Genomic DNA, 21,647 nt, shown 5'->3' with positions numbered 1-21,647 from the left:
TTTTTCCTCATCCAAACTGCAGTCTCCCTCCGCATTGAATTGGGCCGAATCCTCTCGTCCCAACCAACCTTCACAAGAGGATCTGTTTAGGACTCTTTATATATAATAAAAATTATATTATTTTTTTAATCATTTTGTTTTTGCAATAGTGATTGTTTTTGTATGTTTTTTTGTGTGTGGACCCCAGGAAGACTAGCTGGTTGCTATCGCACCAGCTAATGGGGATCCCTAATAAAATCAAATCAAATATATATATGGCTGGTATGAGGAGCCACACCTGCCCTGGGTCAAGCTAATCAGACTTGTGAGCAGATGTGGCTGTGCACCTGTTGAAGTAATCAGTGTGCACACAGGTTAAATCAGCAATCCTCACACACACTGTAGAGAGCCTTTGTCATGAATCTGGGGGTACAATATTACACATCGTAAAAACAATGAAACATAGAAAATGGAAGTGTCAAACAGCAACCTCTGATGTGTGGGTTGGAATTTAGTGACTTCTTATATTGTGAGTTTCTCCAGACCGCCCTTGGCAGTCTTAGGTGTGGCCAGCAATAGCAACCCCTCAACTTCAGCCCAAAACAAAAAATCTAAATGCTAACAAAATGCAATACCCGGCAGATCTCTTTTGCCTAAAGCAGTGCTTCTCAAACTTTTTCTGTCAGTTCCCCCTTTGGCGGACCAAAATATTTTGGGCCCCCCCCCCCTCTCGCCCCAACAATATAGTCATGAAATGGGCCATGTTTAAATTGATTGAAATAACACCAATATCGTGACCTTTCAAATTGACAACACCTTCCCTCGCGAGAGCCACCTTGCCTCGCTGTGAAACAGCACTGCAGAATGGTCAGCTCCCATCTCCTCACACAGCGCAGAGAACAGGCGCACTTTCAGGGGTCGGGTTTTGATTAAATTTACCACGTTTATAACTTCTGTCAAAACCGCATTCAGCTCAGGGCTAAGCTGTCTTGACGCTAACGCCTCTCTGTGAATTTACAGTGCGTCCATTGCGAGTTTGGCGAGACCCCCTTGATGAGCGCCTGTAGCCCCCTTCTTTTCCCTGCCATGGCCTGCGCACCGTCAGAGCAAAAGCCCACACAGTTCTCCCGTTTCAGTCCATGTTCTGTCAGGTAACTGTCAATAATTTTGAAGAGCTCATCAGCCGTCGCTGTTTTTGACATAATGCAAAACAGCAGATCTTCACTCAGTGACTGGGAATTTACAAAGCGAACATAGGAAATAAGCAAACAGTCTTTATTGCTGTCAGTCTTTGACAAGGCAACACGCATGTCATCCTCAAGGCTCAACTTGGCCCTATATTTTGTTTTCAGAGCTGTCATGGATGAAAAGCCAGCTTCACACAGATATGTGGTGCTGAATGGTATCAACACCTTAACTGCTGCATCATGAGATACTTGGTACTCAGCACCACACTCTGAAACTAGCTCTCCAGGTGGTATCGGATGAGATTTCAATGAGTTATTCCAAGAGTTTGGATGGAGATGTGTCAGGAAGCTTTGTCTCAATGTTGTCTGTAAAGTTTTTTTTTATCCAGAGTAACTTGGTGATCCTTTTCTGTTTTATTAAATAATGATTTTGAGAAATGGTCAAACTTATCAAATGTTATTTTCATGGAGAACAGTGCAGCTGCAACAGATAGCACTTTAGTGATAATTTTCTGTAATCCAAAAAAAATAGTAAAAAAAAAAAAAAAAATTTAATCGCAAGGCCCCCCCTGTCATGCCTCTGCGCCCCCCTCGTTTTCATTGCAGATTTCATGTCTCCATCATCTTGGCAAGCAAAAGTAACATTTTATTAAATTGTGGGACGGCCAGGCAGACCAGCCTATACTACTGTAGCTACATGTCATGGCAAAATAAAAATATATATGGGCCAACGTGTCATTAAGATTCAAGATGAATTTATTTGAAGACTTTCATATTATAAAATACAAAACATTTGGTAGAAGTATACAATGATACACATCATACATTTTTTTTTCCTTTAATAATTTCAACAAAAAACAGGCATAATATCATATAATCAAATAATACACAAGTTACCAGTGGAATTGTGGAGATTAATTATCAAATTACTAGAACATTTATTTAGCATACTCATCTTCTTCAGGCAGTCTTAAACAGAGAAACTTAAGCTCTTAAGACTGTACGGCAAACTAATCTAAATGTTTAAGTACAATGAAGGTTATTTCAGTGTATTCTCCAAGATCAATATATAAGTTATATATGATCCAACATATGAACATATTTAAACCTTTATTTACACTAAAAGATTAAGCTCAAGGTTGGTGTCGAGCTTACAGTTCATCACAATAAATTATTTAAAAAAATAAGAAATAGATGAATATGAAAGTTAAAAAAAGTTAATAAATCGTAAAATAAAACAAGTACACAATGTTAAAATAGGCATCAATAAAAAACAATAAAACCGAGGCAAAACAGATTAAAAAAAAACATCAGTTTACACCGAATGTGTCAGGACGGACACATTTTCACATGCATTTATTTATACAGTGGTAGGTATAAAAGGGAAAACAATTACACAATGTACAAAAGGCTGGCTTTCCATGTTCAGATTGTGCACGAGAGACCGTAAGCATAAGTTAGCCATTTGAGCAGGTTAGATAGGGTCCAGAATTCCCATCTAGCATCGTTGCAATTTAAGGTGCTAGTTTTCTGATAATGGCCTTATAGATAAACAAATACCAGTGATTATTACGCCTCTCTACCAGAGAAGACCAACCCACCTTATCATAGAGGACACAGTGGTGAGTGGCATAGCTATCTATCACCAGTAATAAATCTGAGGGTCTGCTTTGTTGCAAAACTATTTTTTCACTGTGATGTCGTATGCAACAGGTCCTCTCAATGTAAATCCCAAGTAGAATGTGATGTTTTCGTTACCGTGAGGCACAGAGGGCACATAAAGAGGAGAGATACTGAAATTATTTTTCCGTGGACCCTCAAGGTACACTTCTCCATCTTTAGTCCAACCAGAGAAACGTTTTAACATCCTAGCTATCTCTGGCATTTTCCATACTTCCCCACTGAACCATTTCATTCGTTTCTCAGAGACCGGGAGCATCTTAGTATAGGTTTCAATCTTGCTCTTGTGGACAATTCTGTCCAAACCACTCCCATTACTCAGAAAGAAATGAGTGTAAATCCGTCTCTTTCGCTGAGGAATTTCCTTCATTTTTGTCCAGTAGCCTCTTTTCAAGTGTTCAACAGCTGATTGAACAACTTCATATTTGATTTCTTTCTCATGGTCTGTGTCATCGTCCTCTGGCCAGAACAGCAAGGTAAGCAAGAACAAGGCACTGGGAAGACACTTCCTTTTCTCCGCTGGGAATTGTTTACAGAGTGTCTGTAGATCCCTCAGGGCAGCAACCTTTGGAGACTGAGGTGACAGACAACTCAAAGCAACATGGGCCACTATGTAATTGACAACATCCATTTGAGGAAGCCTGGCCCTTAATGGGTTGCTGGGATACAGTGATAAGATGTTCTCAAGAAGTTCCACTGGATTTCTTTCTTTATGGTCAGTCAGAATGGAGAGGATGGATGTTATATTACCCCCACCAAGGTGATTAATGAGCATGCGTTTCTTGAATGGAGTTAAGGTTGCTGGGTTTGACTGCCATTGCTTCAGATCTGAGGAAATAGAAGCTTCGCTGAAGTACTTGCCATACTCAACAGATTTATTCCTCAACCACATCAGTGGATGGCTTATCTTCATCTCAGGTCTCTCAGTGGTCTCTTCTTCCTCTGCACTAATGTCTGTCTGGAAGTAAGTGAGATCCTCTGAGATCCAGTCCAAGGATTCATGCATTGTGCTTTGAAGATTTTTCAAACGCTCATGAAAGGGCTCCCAGGACTTTTGAACTCCCTCAGGAATGTAATCTGTGAGCAGGTACTTCATACATTCTGAATGGCCGTAGGCTTTGTTTGAGAACAGCTCCAATGAAAAAATTAGTTTCAGCAGGCTGCATCCAACTTCAACTTCAGAGAAGAATCCTGAACTGTTCATGGATTCGGTGTCCGAGAGGGCTGCTTTTTGACAATCTTTGAAACACTCCATGGCTTTCAATGCAGTGTCCAAAGCATCTGCTGTATTTTCAGCCGTTTTTTGCACTTTCCCAATGGCTTTGTACTTGGCAATGAACCATTTCCTGTACACTTGGGCTTTTGTGTCAAGTATGTATGAGTTCTTGGGCTTCTGCTTGGCTGCTATTTCTGCCCAGTGTTTTGCCTCTTCAAACTTTTCATAGGTGTAATGTAGGCGGGCAAGTTGCTGTGCAAAGAATGCGTCTTCATGGAAACATTCGTATGCTTTCTTAAGTAACTCGATTGCCTTTTCTGGGGTTTCCTTTTCGCACACATTCTCAATGAGAGGAGAGAAAAAGCTATCACTTTTATCCCCCTTGCTTATTCTAGTACGTTTCATGAACAGCGCTCTCAAAAACAGCAAATAGTCTTCCTTTCCAAATCTGTGCTGAAAAAGTACATCCTCACAGAGCAGATCCATTGCCAAACTACTTTGGCTCTTTTGGTCCCCCAGGAGCTGTTGAAGGATCTCCTTTGCAACTAGCGGGTGGATGATTCTGACTGAATCTATGTGAGTCTTGTCATCTCTAAGGTGTGTGAGGACCAGTTTAGCTGGTTCACTTAGAGCTCCCTCAAACAAACTCTTGTGAAACCTATCCATGCGGATGGTTATTGTAAGAAGAGCTTCACAATGGGATTGAGAGATGAAGGAGTTTTGAACGTATGTATTGAGCAATGCCACATAGAGAATGAGGCGAGAGACAACAGAGTCAGGATCAATGTCTTGGAACAGATGTTTCACAAATTGTTCAACATACTCCACAATCTTTTCATGGTTGAATTCATCGCTCATCAAAACAAATGTTAAGATGAATTCTGGTAGAAAAGATTCCTCAAGTGTCTGTCTTTTTCCAGCAAACTTTCTCTTCTCCTCAACAGATAGTTTGTGAGTGACAGATACATTCTGTAATGGAGATTCACTGCACCTCTTTTCTGGATTAAGGGATCGTCTGCAGCTCAACAAAATGAAACACAGTGTTCCTTGGTTGATTCTTTTGCTGTTAATTGCAGTAGCTAGTTCATTCCTTAGATCATCAAGGTAATCCTTTTCAGAGTCTTCGATCAGAAGGACCACAGGAACACATCTCTGAGGATCTTTCTCTTCATACTTTCTTAGTTCAACTGCATGTTCTGTGACAAGAGCAGCTGGGTATGAGGGCCTCACAACAGCACATCTTAAATCTTTCCTGTTGTTCCACAGCACTTGCCTCGCCACCGTGCTGCCACCACTTCCCGGATGATGGTAGATGTTGATAGTGCTCACAGAATTCTGATCAGAATTCCTTTTCAATGTGTCACGGAGAAGTTTTGAAACCTCACGATAAGCATCCCTTTCAATTACCTCTCCGACATAGCCTTGCTCAGCAAGCCAGAAGTTCAACCAGGTCACCCTTCCTCCATGGTAAAACTGGCATTCAATGTTCTCTTTCTCTGCTTTGATGTAGTCCTCACTTGTTTCTTTACAATGATTAATACCCAGGATTTCCAAGGAATACATCCTTTCCTCTTCACGTCTTTCAAGAAGACATTGTCCTTTTACAAAGATGGGTAAGTGTTTGGTGTCTCGTGTGGTTACTGGTTGGATTTGCTGCAGTGTTGCGTCAACATGACTCATTTTCATTCCAACAACACTGGAACGGTTCACCATTTCTGTTGCACACGAAGCTTCAGCAAAGCTTTGCCACTTCTGGAAGTTTTCCTCAGATTCGGAGATACAAAGGATGTCTTCATGGCCTTCCATATCAGTGAAAAACTCATAAAAGGTGTGCAAGAGTGGTTTCTCGGCAGGTGACGTAAGAAGGAATATCACTTGGAATGTGCCTTTTGGCAAGATCTGTTTGCAGATCAAGGACACGGATTCCCTCAAAAGAGTCATTTTTGTCTTGATCCAAGCCATTTCATCACATGGGGTTTCATTTCCTTTGTAATCAGTCCGCCCGTTACAAAAGATCCAGCTGGTCTGCTCAAACAGATGCAAATGGCTTACAAATTCTCCAATGCTCACCTCACTGGGCATCCTGTAGCTCTGCATGAAATGCATATTTGCGGCGTGGTGTTCAATGTATTTACTGCAAAGCCCTGATAGCTTTGATTCTGGGTCAAAATCGAACACACAGAAAATGTTCATGTTGAGTAACCAGTCAATACTGCAAAGATCATCCGGTTTGAATTTGTTTGTGACAAGTATGTACCATTTCTCTTTTTCAATGAATTTCTTGCCACTAGTCACAAGCATTGTGAGTTTCCTTCCAAGGTCCTCTTGCCAGATGTCTGGTGTACCGAGAAACCGGCACTTCTCTGCTTCCTCTCTTTGAGCGTCCCTGTCTTTGACTCTGTGATAAAAATCGTTTTGTCTTTCATCACTCACTGGCTCCGTTTTTGAGCCTACCCTCTGGTAAGTCGCTTTTTTCTCATATTCTATTTTGTTAGCCGATTCTTTGAAGTTCGGCAGATGAACTGAATACACTCTGCCTTTAACAATACTTATTGAAGGCACAATGTCAACCTCCACTACATATCCTTTCTCTGTACTCGTTACATCCATCACCTCAATGAACCGAGGTGGTCGTATGCACTGCCGTACATGTTCACTGTCAGAGCCAGAGCAACTCCTCTCAATATGATCTAACGCATCCACATACATGTCTTTCTCTACCACAGGGATGCCAATGATCTCACCGTGTACATAGCCTGTATCCTCTCTGCTGTCCATCACACCAAAGTGTATTGTGCCATTTGATCTGATATTCATGCATCCGATGCCAAATTTAAGAACCTCCTTCGCAAATTTTGCCTGTAGCCTTGTGCGATCTAACTTGGCAGCTATGGCAAAAGATTTGTATTCATGGCAAGGACTTATCAGATCAAAGACACCAGATTCGGGTTGCAGAACACTGTGCTTAACATAAGTGAAATCAACACCCTCTTTGTCAAAAGGCCGTGGTTTGCAGTCTTTCTTTGTGGTCAACTGTTGGTCAGTTGGTCTCTCCCTTGAGACACATTCTGTGTCAGGAGTCTCAGGATGGCCTCTTTCTGTCTCTGGAGCAGAGTGAACTGATGTCTGCTTATTCCTCTTACATCCATTTTCACTTTTTTGGCCACTAGTGGCCTTTTCCCTTTTCTCAGTTTTGTGTTGCGATTGCACACGCTCATCTCTCTTTTTGATTAGCAATAGAGCAGGCCCCGACTTCATGCCAATGTCTTTCTTCAAATAGTCCTCGGTCAGTTCAATGAGAATCCGTCCGTCTACCTCTTCCTCGTGCAATTTCTTGATGTACTGCTCCTTCACTCCAATAGTAGTCAGCCAGGAGCTCACATCTGACTCGGTCCATTGTTCTGTTGGCTGCTCAGGTTTGCCAGCTGTGCAATAAGAAGAGGCAAAACAACAGCAATGTTTTATTTAATATTAGGAGACATTAAATATCACATTACAATGTTATGTCTGTAGGACTAAAAAAAAATATCTTGCAGACAGTGTAGACTAGCTGTTATCATCTAAACTACAATAATTATCACATTGCCTTTGTTACACTTACCCATTGCTGTTAATGTAGCTGCAAGTTCACCATAGACTACAAGACATCACAATCCCTCCCTGTGTAGAAAGTAACACATTATATTTAGATTATTTTCCAGAATACATAGAGGTTCACAAATAGCCTAGACCAGGGGTAGGCAACCCTAGGCACGCGTGCCCACATAGGCACGCGGGGGCATTTTCATTGGCACAGGGGGCAGATTTTTTTTTTAATTATATATATATATATATTTTTTTTTACTTCGCTTTGAAATATTATAGTGAAATATTTTGCACTGTTGTAAATAAATATGCGTGGAGAAAGGCTTAGCAAGCCTCAGCCCGCGAGCGCACACACGAAAACACATACGATTGAAATTAATCATTCCAGCTAGGGCTGCAACGATTAGTCGACATAATCGACGATGTCGATTATGAAAAATCGTCGACGAGATATTGTTGCGTCGATTAGTCATTAAAAAAAAATTAAAAATTATTATAATTTTTTTTTTTTTTTTTTTGTACTACCTATCTTTGTGAAAGTGGCTTCTCAGCTCTGGTCCAGCCAGCTGAAGACTTCTTAGCTTAACATAACAGACCGACAGTAAGTTTGGGGGAACTAATGGGATAACTGGGGATGTTGTTTGGTCCTGACTCAAAGCAACTCTGAGGTCATGCTCAATGTCCAATCTGTTCCTCTGCTCTGTCTTCAGCTGGACCAGAGCTGAGAAGCCACTTTCACAAAGATAGGTAGTTAAAAAAATATATAAAATTATATCCTTTTTTTTTTTTACATAATTGGTTTTCGATTAGTCGACAGATTAGTCGACTACCAAAATAGTCATTAGTTGCAGCCCTAATTCCAGCACAAATTACTTTTAATGGGTATCATAGTAGTAAGTCCTACTGTAGAACATTACATATTAGCAGGACATCTGATGACGGAGACGGTGGAACATTGGTTCTGCTTAAATAGGTGTAAACACGGGCTGGTTCGCCAGAGAGCACCAAGGTTCAGAGGCTCAAGAACGGAGCTGGAGCTTGAACCGGAGCCCTGCCGGTGTGAAAGGGGCTTAAGTGGAGTCGCGAGAATGAGAACCATCTGGGAAGTCCAATGGGGGCTATGGCCCTATCTCAAGCCCTGCCCTCTTTTTCATGATCCTCCAATCACAACTGTTGCTTTCCTCTGACAAACTTTGTTTGGGGCGGGGTTTGAGATAGGTCAATTGCCACCATCTACTGTCGGAGAGCTACTGAAAGTTAGTTTAGCATAACATCATCATAATGCTAATATCTGTCAGAATAATTGCAATAATAATAATAATTTATAATTATAAAATGTTGACGAAATTGATGTGGGTAACAACACGGTATGATTGTCGCTATGCAATTGCTGTGTACAGCGGCCAACTTGCTCGTTATAACCGGCCGGCTAGTCTTAATTTACTAAAGCTCATTTGTTACTACTATTTTTATTACGTAGAATACAAGCTGAATGTGAACCTGCCGGTGAATGTCGCCTATTTTTTTTTTTAATTATTTTTGTATTTCTTTTTCTTCCGGGTCACTGCCGGGTTTGTTCGATTACGTCACTTACTATAGACTGTTGGCTAACTCGGTTCACTGTGAATTCATTGTTACTATTATTATTACTTGCTAAAGCCAACTTGTTATTATTATTCTTTCGTTAAATACAAGCTGACTGTCATCCCGCTGACGATTAACTATTTTTTTTTTTTTATTATTTTTGTATTTCTTTTTCTTCCGGGTCACTGCCGGGTTGGTTCGATTACGTCACTTACTATAGACGGTTGGCTAACTCAGTTCACGTTGAATTCATTATTACTATTACTATTATTATTACTTGCTAAAGCCAACTTGTTACTATTATTCTTTCGTTAAATCCCGCTGGCGATTAACATGTATATTCATCTTCATCCGGGTCACTGGTGGCTGACTTGATGACGTCACTTACCACAGCTAGCCGCCTGGCTATTGCTAAACTTTCAGTCTCAGTCTACGTTGGGTACAAGCTGACTGTTTACTCGCCCATATCCCACTCCTGGTGATATCGTATTATTTAGTATCACTACATTATATGCGCCGAATTGGCTGCAGGCTTGCGATTTATCTTTGTCATACTTATTCAAGTTAACCATAGCAACATAAGTGGTGGGTGTGTGTGTGTGAGTGCGTGTGGGTATGAGTGTGTCAGGGCGGTGATCAATTGGCCCCCGCCCGTGTGTGTGTGTGTGTGTGTGTGTGTGTGTGTGTGTCTGTGTATGTATGTGTGTGTGTTAGTTATATGGAAAAGACAGGTTTGGTGCCACTATGCACCTTTATAAAACAACATACCCCATGGCCCAAACATTTGGTGTAGAACTCTAACCAAAGAGAGATATCTTACATTCTACTGGTCTAAATAGGCAGTACCTGTCTCTTGAGGGGGTGGACTACAATGAGATTCCAAACAGGGGTTTAGGTGTATACACTGTTAGAAACCTGCCTTGTCCAACCAAGCTAGTTACATAATTATATATGGCCACGTGTCGAGCAATTATTTATTTATTCATTATTTTTTCTTTCTTCCCTTTTTCTTTTCTTTTTTTTGGTTCTTGCCATGTGTAATTAAGAATTACAGTTCTCACGGGGTGCTCGTTTAGAGCACAGGGTGCACAAGGTTAGCTGTAATGCTAGGCACAGTCAGTGTTACTATGGCTGTGAGTAGTCACGCCCCACGGGGACGTGAGAGGGCGTTTTATGTTTGTTTGTTTTTCATTGCTAATATTAACAGTGAATATCTTTGTCTATTTTTGTTTATTGTTTTTTGTTTCTATTCTTATGACTTTTTTCATCTTTAATTATAAGCACCTTGGACCACCACTCTGCCATCTCAAATGTCATGAATATTTTTTCACTTTCTTATGCCAGTGTTTAATCCTAATAGGGGGTCAGGGGGCAATACTAACATAATTAGTTGGAATGTGAAGGGTGTAAATAACCCCTTGAAACGTACTAGGATCCTTACTCACTTACAGCAGCTTGGGGTTGGCATCGCTTTTCTGCAAGAAACTCACCTTCGGCGAGTAGATCACCGTCGAATACACAGAGCTTGGGTAGGTCAAGTGTTCCACTCTGGCTTTCAGAGCAAAGCCAGAGGAACAGCCATTCTGATCAACAAAAACACACCATTTACTCCATCTGATGTGATCTCTGACCCTAATGGCAGATTCATTATAGTTTCAGGAACTCTATTCCACAAAGGTAGTCCTAGTCAACGTATATGCTCCCAATTTTGGTGACACGCATTTCATCAATAAACTTATCTCTTCACTCCCCGACCTGAACTCTAACCAACTGATTATGGGAGGTGACTTTAATTGTGCTCTTAACCCAGCCTTAGATCGATCATCATCTAATCCAGCTCCACAATCTCAGACTGCTAGAGCCATAGTGTCCTTCCTGAAGCAATACGGTATTTCAGATGTCTGGCGCTTCCTTCATCCCACCGCCAAACAGTACTCTTTCTTTTCACCAGTTCATCATACATATTCTCGAATTGATTATTTGTTTATTGACAACACATTTCTATCTCAAGTGCGTTCCTGCTCTTACGATAGCATCGTGATTTCAGACCATGCAGCAATAATCTTAGAGCTAGCCTTCCCGGACAAATGTCCATCATTCAGGCCGTGGAGACTTAATCCACTATTGCTATCTGAGGACTCATTTTCATCGTTCCTGTCCACTAAGATCAAATTTTTTATTGAGGTAAATTCTACCCCTGGCATGCCTATGTCCATCATTTGGGAAGCTCTTAAAGCTTTTCTCCGTGGAGAAATTATTTCTAATTGTGCTCGACGTAATAAACTGCACAACAGCAGACGCACTGAACTTTCAGACCAAATTATTAAATTGGATTATTCATATGCAGTATCTCCGACACCTTCACTTTATAATGAAAGAGTGACCCTACAGACGGAATTTAACCTCCTTTCCACCAGTCATGCTGAGCAGCTTCTACTCAAATCACGCCAGTCCTTTTTTGAATTTGGTGATAAACCTAGTAAAGTGCTGGCACTACAGCTAAAACACCGCACCGCTCAGAACTTGATCACGCAAATTAACTCTGCCACTGGAGAGATCTATACGGACCCATTGGAAATAAATGGTCAATTCAAAACATTTTATTCTTCACTATATACCTCTGATTCCCCCAAAGACCCCTCTCTCATGAATAGTTTCTTCGCAAATTTGGATATACCAGTCATAGACAATGATTCAATGACTCTTTTGGAAGAGCCCATTAGCGCTGATGAAATTCAACAGGCTTTAACTATGATGCAGAGTGGGAAAAGCCCAGGCCCAGACGGGTTCCCAGTGGAATTCTTAAAAAAATATTCCACCCAGTTATGTCCCATTATGGCTTCAATGTTTGAGGAATCTTTTCAATCCTGCTCGCTTCCTCCGACTCTCTATCAAGCCTCAATATCCCTGCTTTAAAAAAAAGATAAGGACCCGAAAGACTGTGGCTCATATCGTCCTATTTCTCTCCTTAACAATGAAGCAAAGATCTTGGCAAAGGTACTCGCTCGACGACTGGAATCCGTTATACCAAGTATTATCCATCCAGACCAGTCTGGCTTTGTGAAGGATAGAATGGCTTTTTTCAACCTGCGGCGCCTTATGAATATAATTTACTCATCCACCGAGTCTCCCGTTGCAGAGGTCGTTGTTGCGCTAGACGCAGAGAAGGCCTTTGACCGGGTTGAATGGGACTATTTATTCTATACTCTGCAGAAATTCGGTTTCGGCGAGAAATTTGTGTCCTGGGTCAAACTTTTATACTCCTCTCCAGTGGCATCAGTTCGAACAAATGATGTGACTTCGGAATATTTCCCCCTACAACGCGGTACAAGACAGGGTTGCCCTCTCTCTCCGCTACTATTTGCACTAGCGATCGAGCCACTAGCTATTTCCTTTCGCAAGGACCGCCATGTCCAAGGCATCATTAGAAATGGACAGGAACAAAGAATCTCGCTATATGCGGACGATGTCCTGTTGTATATCGCGGATCCAGCGGCCACACTTCCACGTGTCCTTCACATACTACACGAGTTTGGCGTTTTTTCTGGCTATAAATTAAACTTAAACAAGAGTGAACTCTTCCCCATAAACTCCTTAGCTAGAAATATCCCCCCCTCTATGTTCCCCTTCAAGCTTTCCCCAAGCAGCTTCCGTTACCTTGGCATAACGATAACACATAAACATTCTAATCTCATAGCGTCCAACTTCACCCCTCTACTGGAGCGCACCAAGCAGGATTTTATCAGATGGTCATCACTTCCTTTATCACTTGTTGGCAGAGTGAACACTGTGAAAATGAACACATTACCGAAATTTCTGTACTTATTTCAAAATATTCCAACCTTTATTCCAAAGTCATTTTTTAAAGCCCTCGACAAGGCAATATCAGATTTTATTTGGAACAAACGCCCAGTCCGAATAAATAAAATGGCCCTCCAGAAGCCTAAATCACAGGGAGGCTTCGCACTACCCAATTTCTTGGTCTACTATTGGGCTGCAAATATTCACAGCATTCTCTACTGGAGTCACTCCCACTACGGACTCTGTCAGTGGGTACCGGCATGGGTGGACATGGAAAGGGCATCTTGTTCTAGAACATCTTTGCAATCCTTAGTCTGCTCTTCGCTCCCAGTCACAACCGCCCAGTATACCAACAACCTCTTAGTACAACACTCCCTCCGGATCTGGTCCCAGTTTAGAAAACACTTTGGTCTCCACGCCATGTCACAGTCGTCATCTGTCCACAAAAACTTCCTTTTCCCTCCCTCTATGGTGGATGAAACCTTCAGCAACTGGTTTAAGAAGGGCATTCTGAACATTTATGATTTGTACCAAGACAGTTCTTTTATGTCTTTCACACAACTGTCCCTAAAGTTTAACTTACCAAAAACAAATTTTTTCAGATATCTACAGATACGTGATTTTGTTAAGAGCAAATTTGACCAGTTCCCCCATACACCCCCAAAAACTTTGATCGATCGCATCTTGGAGGTGAAGGTTGTAATCAAAGGCTCAATATCTAAACTATATAACATCATATCCCTATCCCTACCCTCCTCAGTATTGGCTATAAGACAAAACTGGGAGTCCGATCTAAATCATCAATTTACAGACAAAGAATGGGAAAACGCTCTTGCCCGAATACACTCTTCTTCAATATGTGCCCGCCATTCACTGATACAGTTCAAGCTCCTACACCGTCTATATTGGTCAAAGACTAGACTGGCGAAGATAAATCCTGGCATGGATCCCACATGCGACCGGTGTCACCAAGCCCCTGGCTCACTTATTCATATGTTCTGGCATTGTCCAGTACTGGCCCCTTTCTGGACTTCCATTTTTAAATCTTATTCAGACATATTTTTTATGAACATTGACCCATGCCCTCTTATTGCACTATTTGGCTTGACACCGGAAAACGCTGCAATATCTATTGGGCAATCCAATGCCATGGCCTTTGCCTCACTCATTGCCAGACGCCTCATCCTATTCAACTGGAAGGCAGCCACTCCCCCTTCACACTTACACTGGATGAGGGATGTCATGTCATGTCTCTTATACATATAGAGAAAATCAGATTTACTACACAAGGCCACACGGATACCTTCCACAAAACATGGCAGCCCTTCCTATCCCATTTCAAAACCCATATGACTCCATCCAATCTTGGGACCCCATGACCCCCCTCCACCCCCTATCTACCTTCATGACACTGCTAGCCCACGCATGGCTAGGGAGATGGCATTGTGGTGGTCTGCTTAGGGTGTTAAATTTACTTTCCATTTTATTTGTTTTACCATCTGGAAATTACGCTACTAAAATGGAGAGTAACACTTATATTATATATTATTATTACGGTATGTATATATAAAAATATCTTTGTTTTATCTTTGTTTTATTTTTATTTTACTTCATTTTAATTTTTTTTGCGTAGCTTTGTCTGCCACATCTGTACTTTTGTTTAATTATTTAAATGTCTATTTTTTCTTTTTCTTTTTATCTCTTTTTTTTCTTTTTCTTTTTTTCTTTTTTTTCATGTATGTTTGTCGTCGCCCTCACTGGGTGGGATGGGTGGGGTTAGGGGATAGGAATGGGGAAGGAAATGGAAGTTGTATAATTTTGATAACTGAAATGTATAAATATGTACTAATTCTTCCAATAAAAAAAAAAAAAAAAAAAACTGCAATAATTATATTTTTGTCTATCGTGCAGGCCAATTCAAGCATTATATCTAATGAGCATTAGGTACTCGAGTGAAAGAGTAGTACAAAGCAGACTGGCGTGCAGGAGGTGGTTTCTATTTGACCTACCAATGGTGATGAGTGGTCAGGACTGTTGTCAGTCTCACTCCGTGCTTCCTGATCGCCTCTATAACCTGTCAATGAAGAGCAAAATGGACACCGGTCGGACCAAGGAATACATATTATGGAACATCCCTCTCTCACTGTAAAAAGGAGAAGCTGAGGCAGTCCAACACTAGGAAATCTACTGAACTATTTATATTACACCGGCACAAATACACACACACACAACACATTGTGATGGCACATCTTCAGTTTAAGATACTTAGGTGAACATTTCAAACATTGCACTGGTTCTCCAGCTCTCCTTTTTTTTTGCTTCAACCAGCAGCTCTATAGGTCAATCGGTTGGTTGGTCCACAAAAATGTCCCCACCCTCTAGTGTCCACAGGTTTCGCCCTAAGAGGCTGAAATTTGGCATGGAAGTTAAGTGTGTGTGTGTGAGAGAGAGAAAGAGTGTGAGTCCTCAGCCCTTGTGTCTGTGAATGTAACAAGTTCCTAACTTTTTCTTTCCCCTATTATTTCATGCACACTTTATGCATTCTTTTAAATTATTATTTTCTTTTTAAGTTATTTTGTGCATCACTCCGTTTTGAATTTGATGCAAATTTGCAATGCATGAGGGTCGTCCTTTTGTGTTAAATGGCTGATTATTAAGGGTTAAATGGGGATGAATAGTTCAAGTGTAAAGTTCAACACACTACTGTCAATCAATCCAGCAATCAGATTTATTTATATAGCACATTTAACATGACACGTGTCAACCAAAGTGCTGTACAGGGGGTACATAGATACATATTGACAACAATCACACTCCGTTTTATGGGAGGGCACACAGGCAAACACACGAAAACAGGGCATGAGTCAATGAACGGGAAAGGCTAGTAGGTAGAAGTGGGTTTTGAGCCTAGATTTGAAGGCATCTATCGAGGGGGCAAGCCTAATGGAGGTGGGGATGCTGTTCCACAGTTCAGGGGCTGCGACAGCAAAGGCACGGGCCCCCCTGAGCTTGAGGTTAGACCTCCGGACTGTCAGGAACCTCTGATCGGCTGACCTGAGGGACCTGGTGTTGGAATAATAGGGGGATAGGATAATAATAATAATAATAATAATAATAATAATAATAATAATAATAATAATAATAATAATAATAATAATAATAATAATAATAATAATAATAATAATAATAATAATAATAATAATAATAATGCAGGACCTCTTTTAGGGGGTCTTTATTCGGCATGCAACGAACTGGACATGCAATTGGAGCGGCACACACACACACACACACACACATGCATTGTCTTTTTCTCAGTCGCCAATGCGATTGAGTCTCTGCACTATCCCGTCGTCCTTCCCCCCATGTACAGCCGGGAGCAGATAGGGCGTCAATGTGAGCCGCGCCCCGGGGACCAATCCAAGTGCTCCTGCCCGTCTTCGTCAAGGACGCCACAGCGTTAGCGATCTGTTGTTGTGCATGTTTTTCCATTGGGTTTATCTTATCGGGGGGAACCCTTGCGAGCACGGGGAGAACATGCAAACTCCACACAGAAAGGCCTGGGAGATACCTCACCTGGGTACCTGGCATCATGGAAACCTGGTCCCCAAGCGGGAATCGAACCCTGGACCTTCTTGCTGTGAGGCGACAGTGTTAACCACTACACCACCGTGCCGGGAGGTCTGAGATGTAGGAGGGGGGGTGACCATTAAGGGCTTTAAAAACAAATAGGAGAACCTTAACACTTTAACGGAGCTAACCAACAACCGGACACTCAAGCAAATAACAAGGGTACATTTTGACTTCCGGTCGGGGGGGTTCCAAAATAAAAGAGTCTATAGCACTATAGCTCTTTTATTTTGGAACCCCCCGACCGGAAGTTAGCCTAGTTATCTGCTTTAGTGTCCGGTTGTTGGTTAGCTCCGTTAGCGTGCAGCATATCAACACCAGCCATGGGAATACTGTTTTCTAAATTGGGGAGGCTTTTAATCGTCAAGGTAAGAGGATTTTAAGTCATGGTATCCATAAACTTCAATCGGTTCGGATCCTTTGAATGAAATGAGAATGTAAACAAACGCGGCGTCACGTTAGAAAGTAGCACTGAAATCACTGCGCACAGAGAGGAGTGGTTCGGCAAAAAATAGTTCCGAGTATATTTGCTTATAAAACGTAAATGTCGAATTCAATTATTTTTTATTTCTCCAGGTGGTAAATACACAGGTCACAACATGTTTACAGGAACGTTTTGGAGTTGTATTTGGAGTGTATTTCGTGACTGTAGGGCACTGTAGGGAACTTCAGGGTACAGGTCTGCCCCACTTCCAGTGATGAAGCTAAGCTAACGGAGCGGGCGTTCCCTAAGCCTAACGCACGCACAGAGACAACAAAGGTATGTATCTTCTTGTCTAACTCCAGGGAAGATGGCAATTAAGCTAATTTCCCAAAATGTTGGCGTTTTCCTTTCAAATCTATCCTGTAGCGTACTGGAAGCCAATGATCATAATCATAGTAATCATTACTATGTAATGTTACAGTTAGTAAATTGGTATGCCCATCTGTTTTTTTTTGTTTGTTTTTTGTTTTGTTTTTACAATGCAGTTTGCACATCTTAGTTACTTGAAGATTCTGGACAGTATTTCTCATTGTGGCAATAAATAAACATGAATTTTTTGCATAAAGCAAGCATTTGTCGACTCTCATGTTGATAAGAGAATTAAAACTTGAAAAAGATCTGTTTAAGGTAGATTTAGTTTAGAACAGATACAAAATATGCTATTAATTTGCGATTAATCACGATTAACTATGGACAATCATGCGATTAATCAGATTAAATATTTTAATAGATTGACAGCCTTAATATACACATATAAATCAATATCTTCATTTTCTGCTAATGAAGTGAAATATTTATTATTATAAAATGGCTAGCTCAAATCAAGCAATCTGATTGGCTCATAGCCATGGTATAATGAGCATACTCACAGCTATGATTCAAATTCCATTTTACAAGTCAGTATCACTCAGGGTCGCGTCTATGCCTTCTACAACGCTGTTCGGTTTCCGCGTTGCCGTTTTGCGCTGATTGGCCGAGCGCGCGCATGAGCCGCGACGCGGCCCTCCGCCGTGCTGCGATAAGGCTTTCGCCAGCGGGGAGAGGGGCGCCGTGAGCGGCATCACTGCGCTCATCAACGACCCTCCGTGCTCCGGCTTTCAACAGCGGGGAGAGTATTATGGGGCTTATGCCGCGAAGCAGTAACAAACATGGCGTCGTGGGACTTTTTCAAAGTTTCAGAGGAAAACAGTTTGCTTGTTTAAATGGTGTGTTAAAACCCCCATAATACTCTCCCCGCTGTTGAAAGCCGGAGCACGGAGGGTCGTTGATGAGCGCAGCGATGCCGCTCACGGCGCCCCTCTCCCCGCTGGCAAAAGCCTTATCGCAGCACGGCTGAGGGCCGCGTCGCGGCTCATGCGCATGCTCTGCCAATCAGAGCGCAAAACGGCAATGCGGAAACTGAACAGCGTTGTAGAAGGCATAGACGCCTCAGGGTCTGAGGATTCTTTTTTTGCCTTGTTAAATGAGACGGTCTGGTCTGCAGAGAGAGGAGACTAGGGCTCATGCATGCCCAGAAGGAATCCTCTTGGTGCCAAGATTGGGAAAGCCCTCAAGTCACTACACAATATGCCCATATATGGACAAAAAGGAATAGGGGGCCAAAATGGCCGATAGCATCATTTGAATCAGACGGATAAACTACTCCCCTTAGCAGTGATATAATAGCCTAGCCATATACCACGGCCTGTCGTGAGCTATTGCTTAATCATCAACTATCCACTTAGTTTTTATAGTGTAATTTTGGTTACTGTGTAGCATTTAGGAACAAATGAAGAGCATGATAATAATGCATTGATTAACAAGACAATGGACTAAAAGGTACAATATTAGATCCTGATCAACTCTATGGCTAAAACAGTTCTCCCCTAATGATTTGATTTTCATAATACCTTATTTGTTATGATATTAAATGATTAATCAATTATTTCTTCCACAACAAGAGGAAAAGGTATTGGCAGGCACACCTAACATTGTCTCCTATTGTCAAATGAACAACTCCAAAGTGTTGCATGGTGATGTCACATGCTGAGAACTGCATACTAATTTATGAACACAAATCTACATTATACTAGATTATCTATAATCATATCAAGATCACAGTACAATGTTATTTCTCCAGGGCACAATTTCACTGGAAAACAGCGTAGCATAGCTGTAATCATCCAAATTACAATAATTGTCATATTGCCTGTAACAGCAATTTTTCATTTCCAATGTCCTGTTTTCTCTTGCCCGTTACTTCACAGGTATGGTAGGGAGTGATCTTACGCAGTAGACACAGCAATGATGGATGTCCAGTCGTGATTCCAGGTTTAGGGGTGTTTATTGCTGAAGTTGCAGTTTATTGCCAGAGTGGGTTCTGTAGGAATTATATGGTATTCTATATTTATTTGGTATTTCTTGGCTTATGGTTGCTGAGCTGCTGAGCTTCTGTTACTGAGCTACTGTTACTGAACTACTGTTACTGAGCTACTGATAAGAACGGTGTGCTCCTCACTACCTGTGTCCTAGTTGATTAGCACAGGGTGACCCTAAATACCTAACCAGTGCTGTCAAATCTAAAACCCGCCACCAGGTGTCCAATAATAATATTACAAATAATATGCCACCATCATAATGGCTCCTACATTGCCTTTGTTACACTTACCCATTACTGTTATTTGTAGAAAGTAACCAAGTATTCAGATTGTTTCTATCATGAGAACCAGTGGCCAATAAAACATTCAGCCACTAGATGTCGTACTAGAGCACCAGCATGTAATTTATCCAGTCAGGCGCATTCCAAGACATGCACGCAACATGTCTAAACAACATACATTTTGGACCTGCACTTTTTTATGATAAATTCATTAATCAAAAGAAAAATGCTTGGGAAAAGCAATAGTTTTATTCCACACCTTTTTATAATTACTCTACATAAAAGGTAATTACAACTAACACAGGTAAGTTTGACCCGTGCTATGCACTCTACAACCTTTTGAATATGATATGTCTGGGAAAGGATGTGGCTTCTTCAAATTCCTAGTTGTCCCCTGTGTTTTCAGAATGAACGCCTACAATGTCATAATGGAGCATAAAAGCACCTAATCTTCCATTTTGAAAATGTTTGGACCGAAACATGTCTCGGGTTCTCGAGAAAGCTATCCCCTTTCGTGACTGTGATGCACGCCAACAAGGTTTGGTCGAGTGAATCCAGTCCCTTGCTCCCCTATAGGGAACCACCCTATTTTAACTCTGAAGAACTGGTCCGACGCGAAACGTTCGTTTTACAAGTATCACAGAGACATTTCAAAAGTACTCTCAGTTGCACGAGGGTCTTGGACAGAGAAACGCAATGGTTTGAAAGCTCGGCGTTGCTAATAAACATTTTAAATCATTTTTATAAACGTGTAAACGGCGAAGAACGTATGGCTGCTCGCATCCGAACGCCGCAATGAGGAGTAGGGTATCTGCAGAGCCGCAATGCCGTCTCGGTGATGTTTACACGTTTATAAAGATTATTTAAAATGTTTATTAGCAACGCCGACCTTTCAAACCATTGCGCTTCTCTGTCCGAAACCCTCGTGCAACTGTGAGTACCTTTGAAATGTCTCTGCGATACTTGTATAACAAACGTTTCGCGTCGGACCAGTTCTTCAGAGTTAAAATGGGGTGGTTTCCTATAGGGGAGCAAGGGACTGTGGATTCACTCGACCAAACCTTGTTCACAGTGGGGGGATAGCTTGTTGATCAAATTGGTTGTAATAAAGAGAGGGTGGAGAGGCAGGCAGCGCGGTAAAAATACAAATCTAATAATATAACTTTTATTTTATTTTCCTCGAGTTTGATGTTCAAAACTACAGCTCAAAACCGACTCACATACACAAATGTACCTATGCTCATAGCCTCTGTGAAATATTCCATCACGTCGGGTCTACAAATTGTGAAATAATCACGTATAAATTGACAAATAATCTCGTCTGGCCGTCACCGAAATTGACTCAATCATCAATAATGTTGTTTAAGTAAGTTACAATGGATACAATTACAGACGGATAAATAGATAGATATGGTAGATTTATAGATATACCTTTTATGGATATTCTTTCATTAGCAAAAAACCTGCCAATATCTGACACCTCCTAAATTCACTAAGCGCATTTTTATTCCGTCGAACTATCAACAAGCTAATAAATGTAGTTTGGTTCACTAACTGGATATCTTACCTTACTGGACGGGAACTCTGTTTCCACCAGTCCTCCTTATCGAACTCCAACATTCAGACTGGTTGTCCAAAGCTACCAAGTTCCTATTTATAGACGGAATGGTTTCGTTTTTGAGGAATAGCGACACAGGATGTGAGTCACGGCAAGGACATTTAAGGAAGTTTCAAGTTTCAAGTTTCTTTAAAAGGTTCATCACGTGGAATAAAAAGTGTGGAATAAAAGGTCCATTCTCTTTGGATCAAATAACAAACTCAGCTGGCCCCTGTAAATGTCCTAACCCAACCCCCTCCAATGTACAG

The 21,647-nt window shown here is 41.3% G+C and overlaps 1 protein-coding gene across 2 annotated transcripts; it reads right to left on the bottom strand.

Annotated features, from left to right (window-relative positions):
* Positions 1–1,969: 1,969 nt before the first annotated feature.
* samd9l (sterile alpha motif domain containing 9 like) lies at positions 1,970–21,399 on the bottom strand. 2 transcript variants are annotated; one of them, XM_084329519.1, is made up of 5 exons: positions 21,349–21,397; positions 16,606–16,712; positions 15,042–15,106; positions 7,664–7,722; positions 1,970–7,487 (listed from the first exon to the last, which is right to left on the bottom strand). In XM_084329519.1, exons 4-5 carry the CDS (start codon positions 7,665–7,667, stop codon positions 2,848–2,850), a joined length of 4,644 nt encoding a protein of 1,547 aa, XP_084185645.1. In that variant the 5' UTR covers positions 7,668–7,722; positions 15,042–15,106; positions 16,606–16,712; positions 21,349–21,397; the 3' UTR covers positions 1,970–2,847. The 2 variants fall into 2 exon arrangements, with proteins under 2 accessions (XP_084185645.1, XP_084185644.1); XM_084329518.1 differs by lacking the exon at positions 16,606–16,712 and having other exon boundaries at positions 21,349–21,399.
* Positions 21,400–21,647: the final 248 nt, after the last annotated feature.

Source organism: Notolepis coatsorum, assembly GCF_963971535.1.
Source record: "Notolepis coatsorum genome assembly, chromosome: 14".
Taxonomy (NCBI): domain Eukaryota; kingdom Metazoa; phylum Chordata; class Actinopteri; order Aulopiformes; family Paralepididae; genus Notolepis; species Notolepis coatsorum.
The sequence above is the reverse complement of the archived record's forward strand: the minus strand, read 5'-3'. Positions and strand labels throughout refer to the sequence as shown.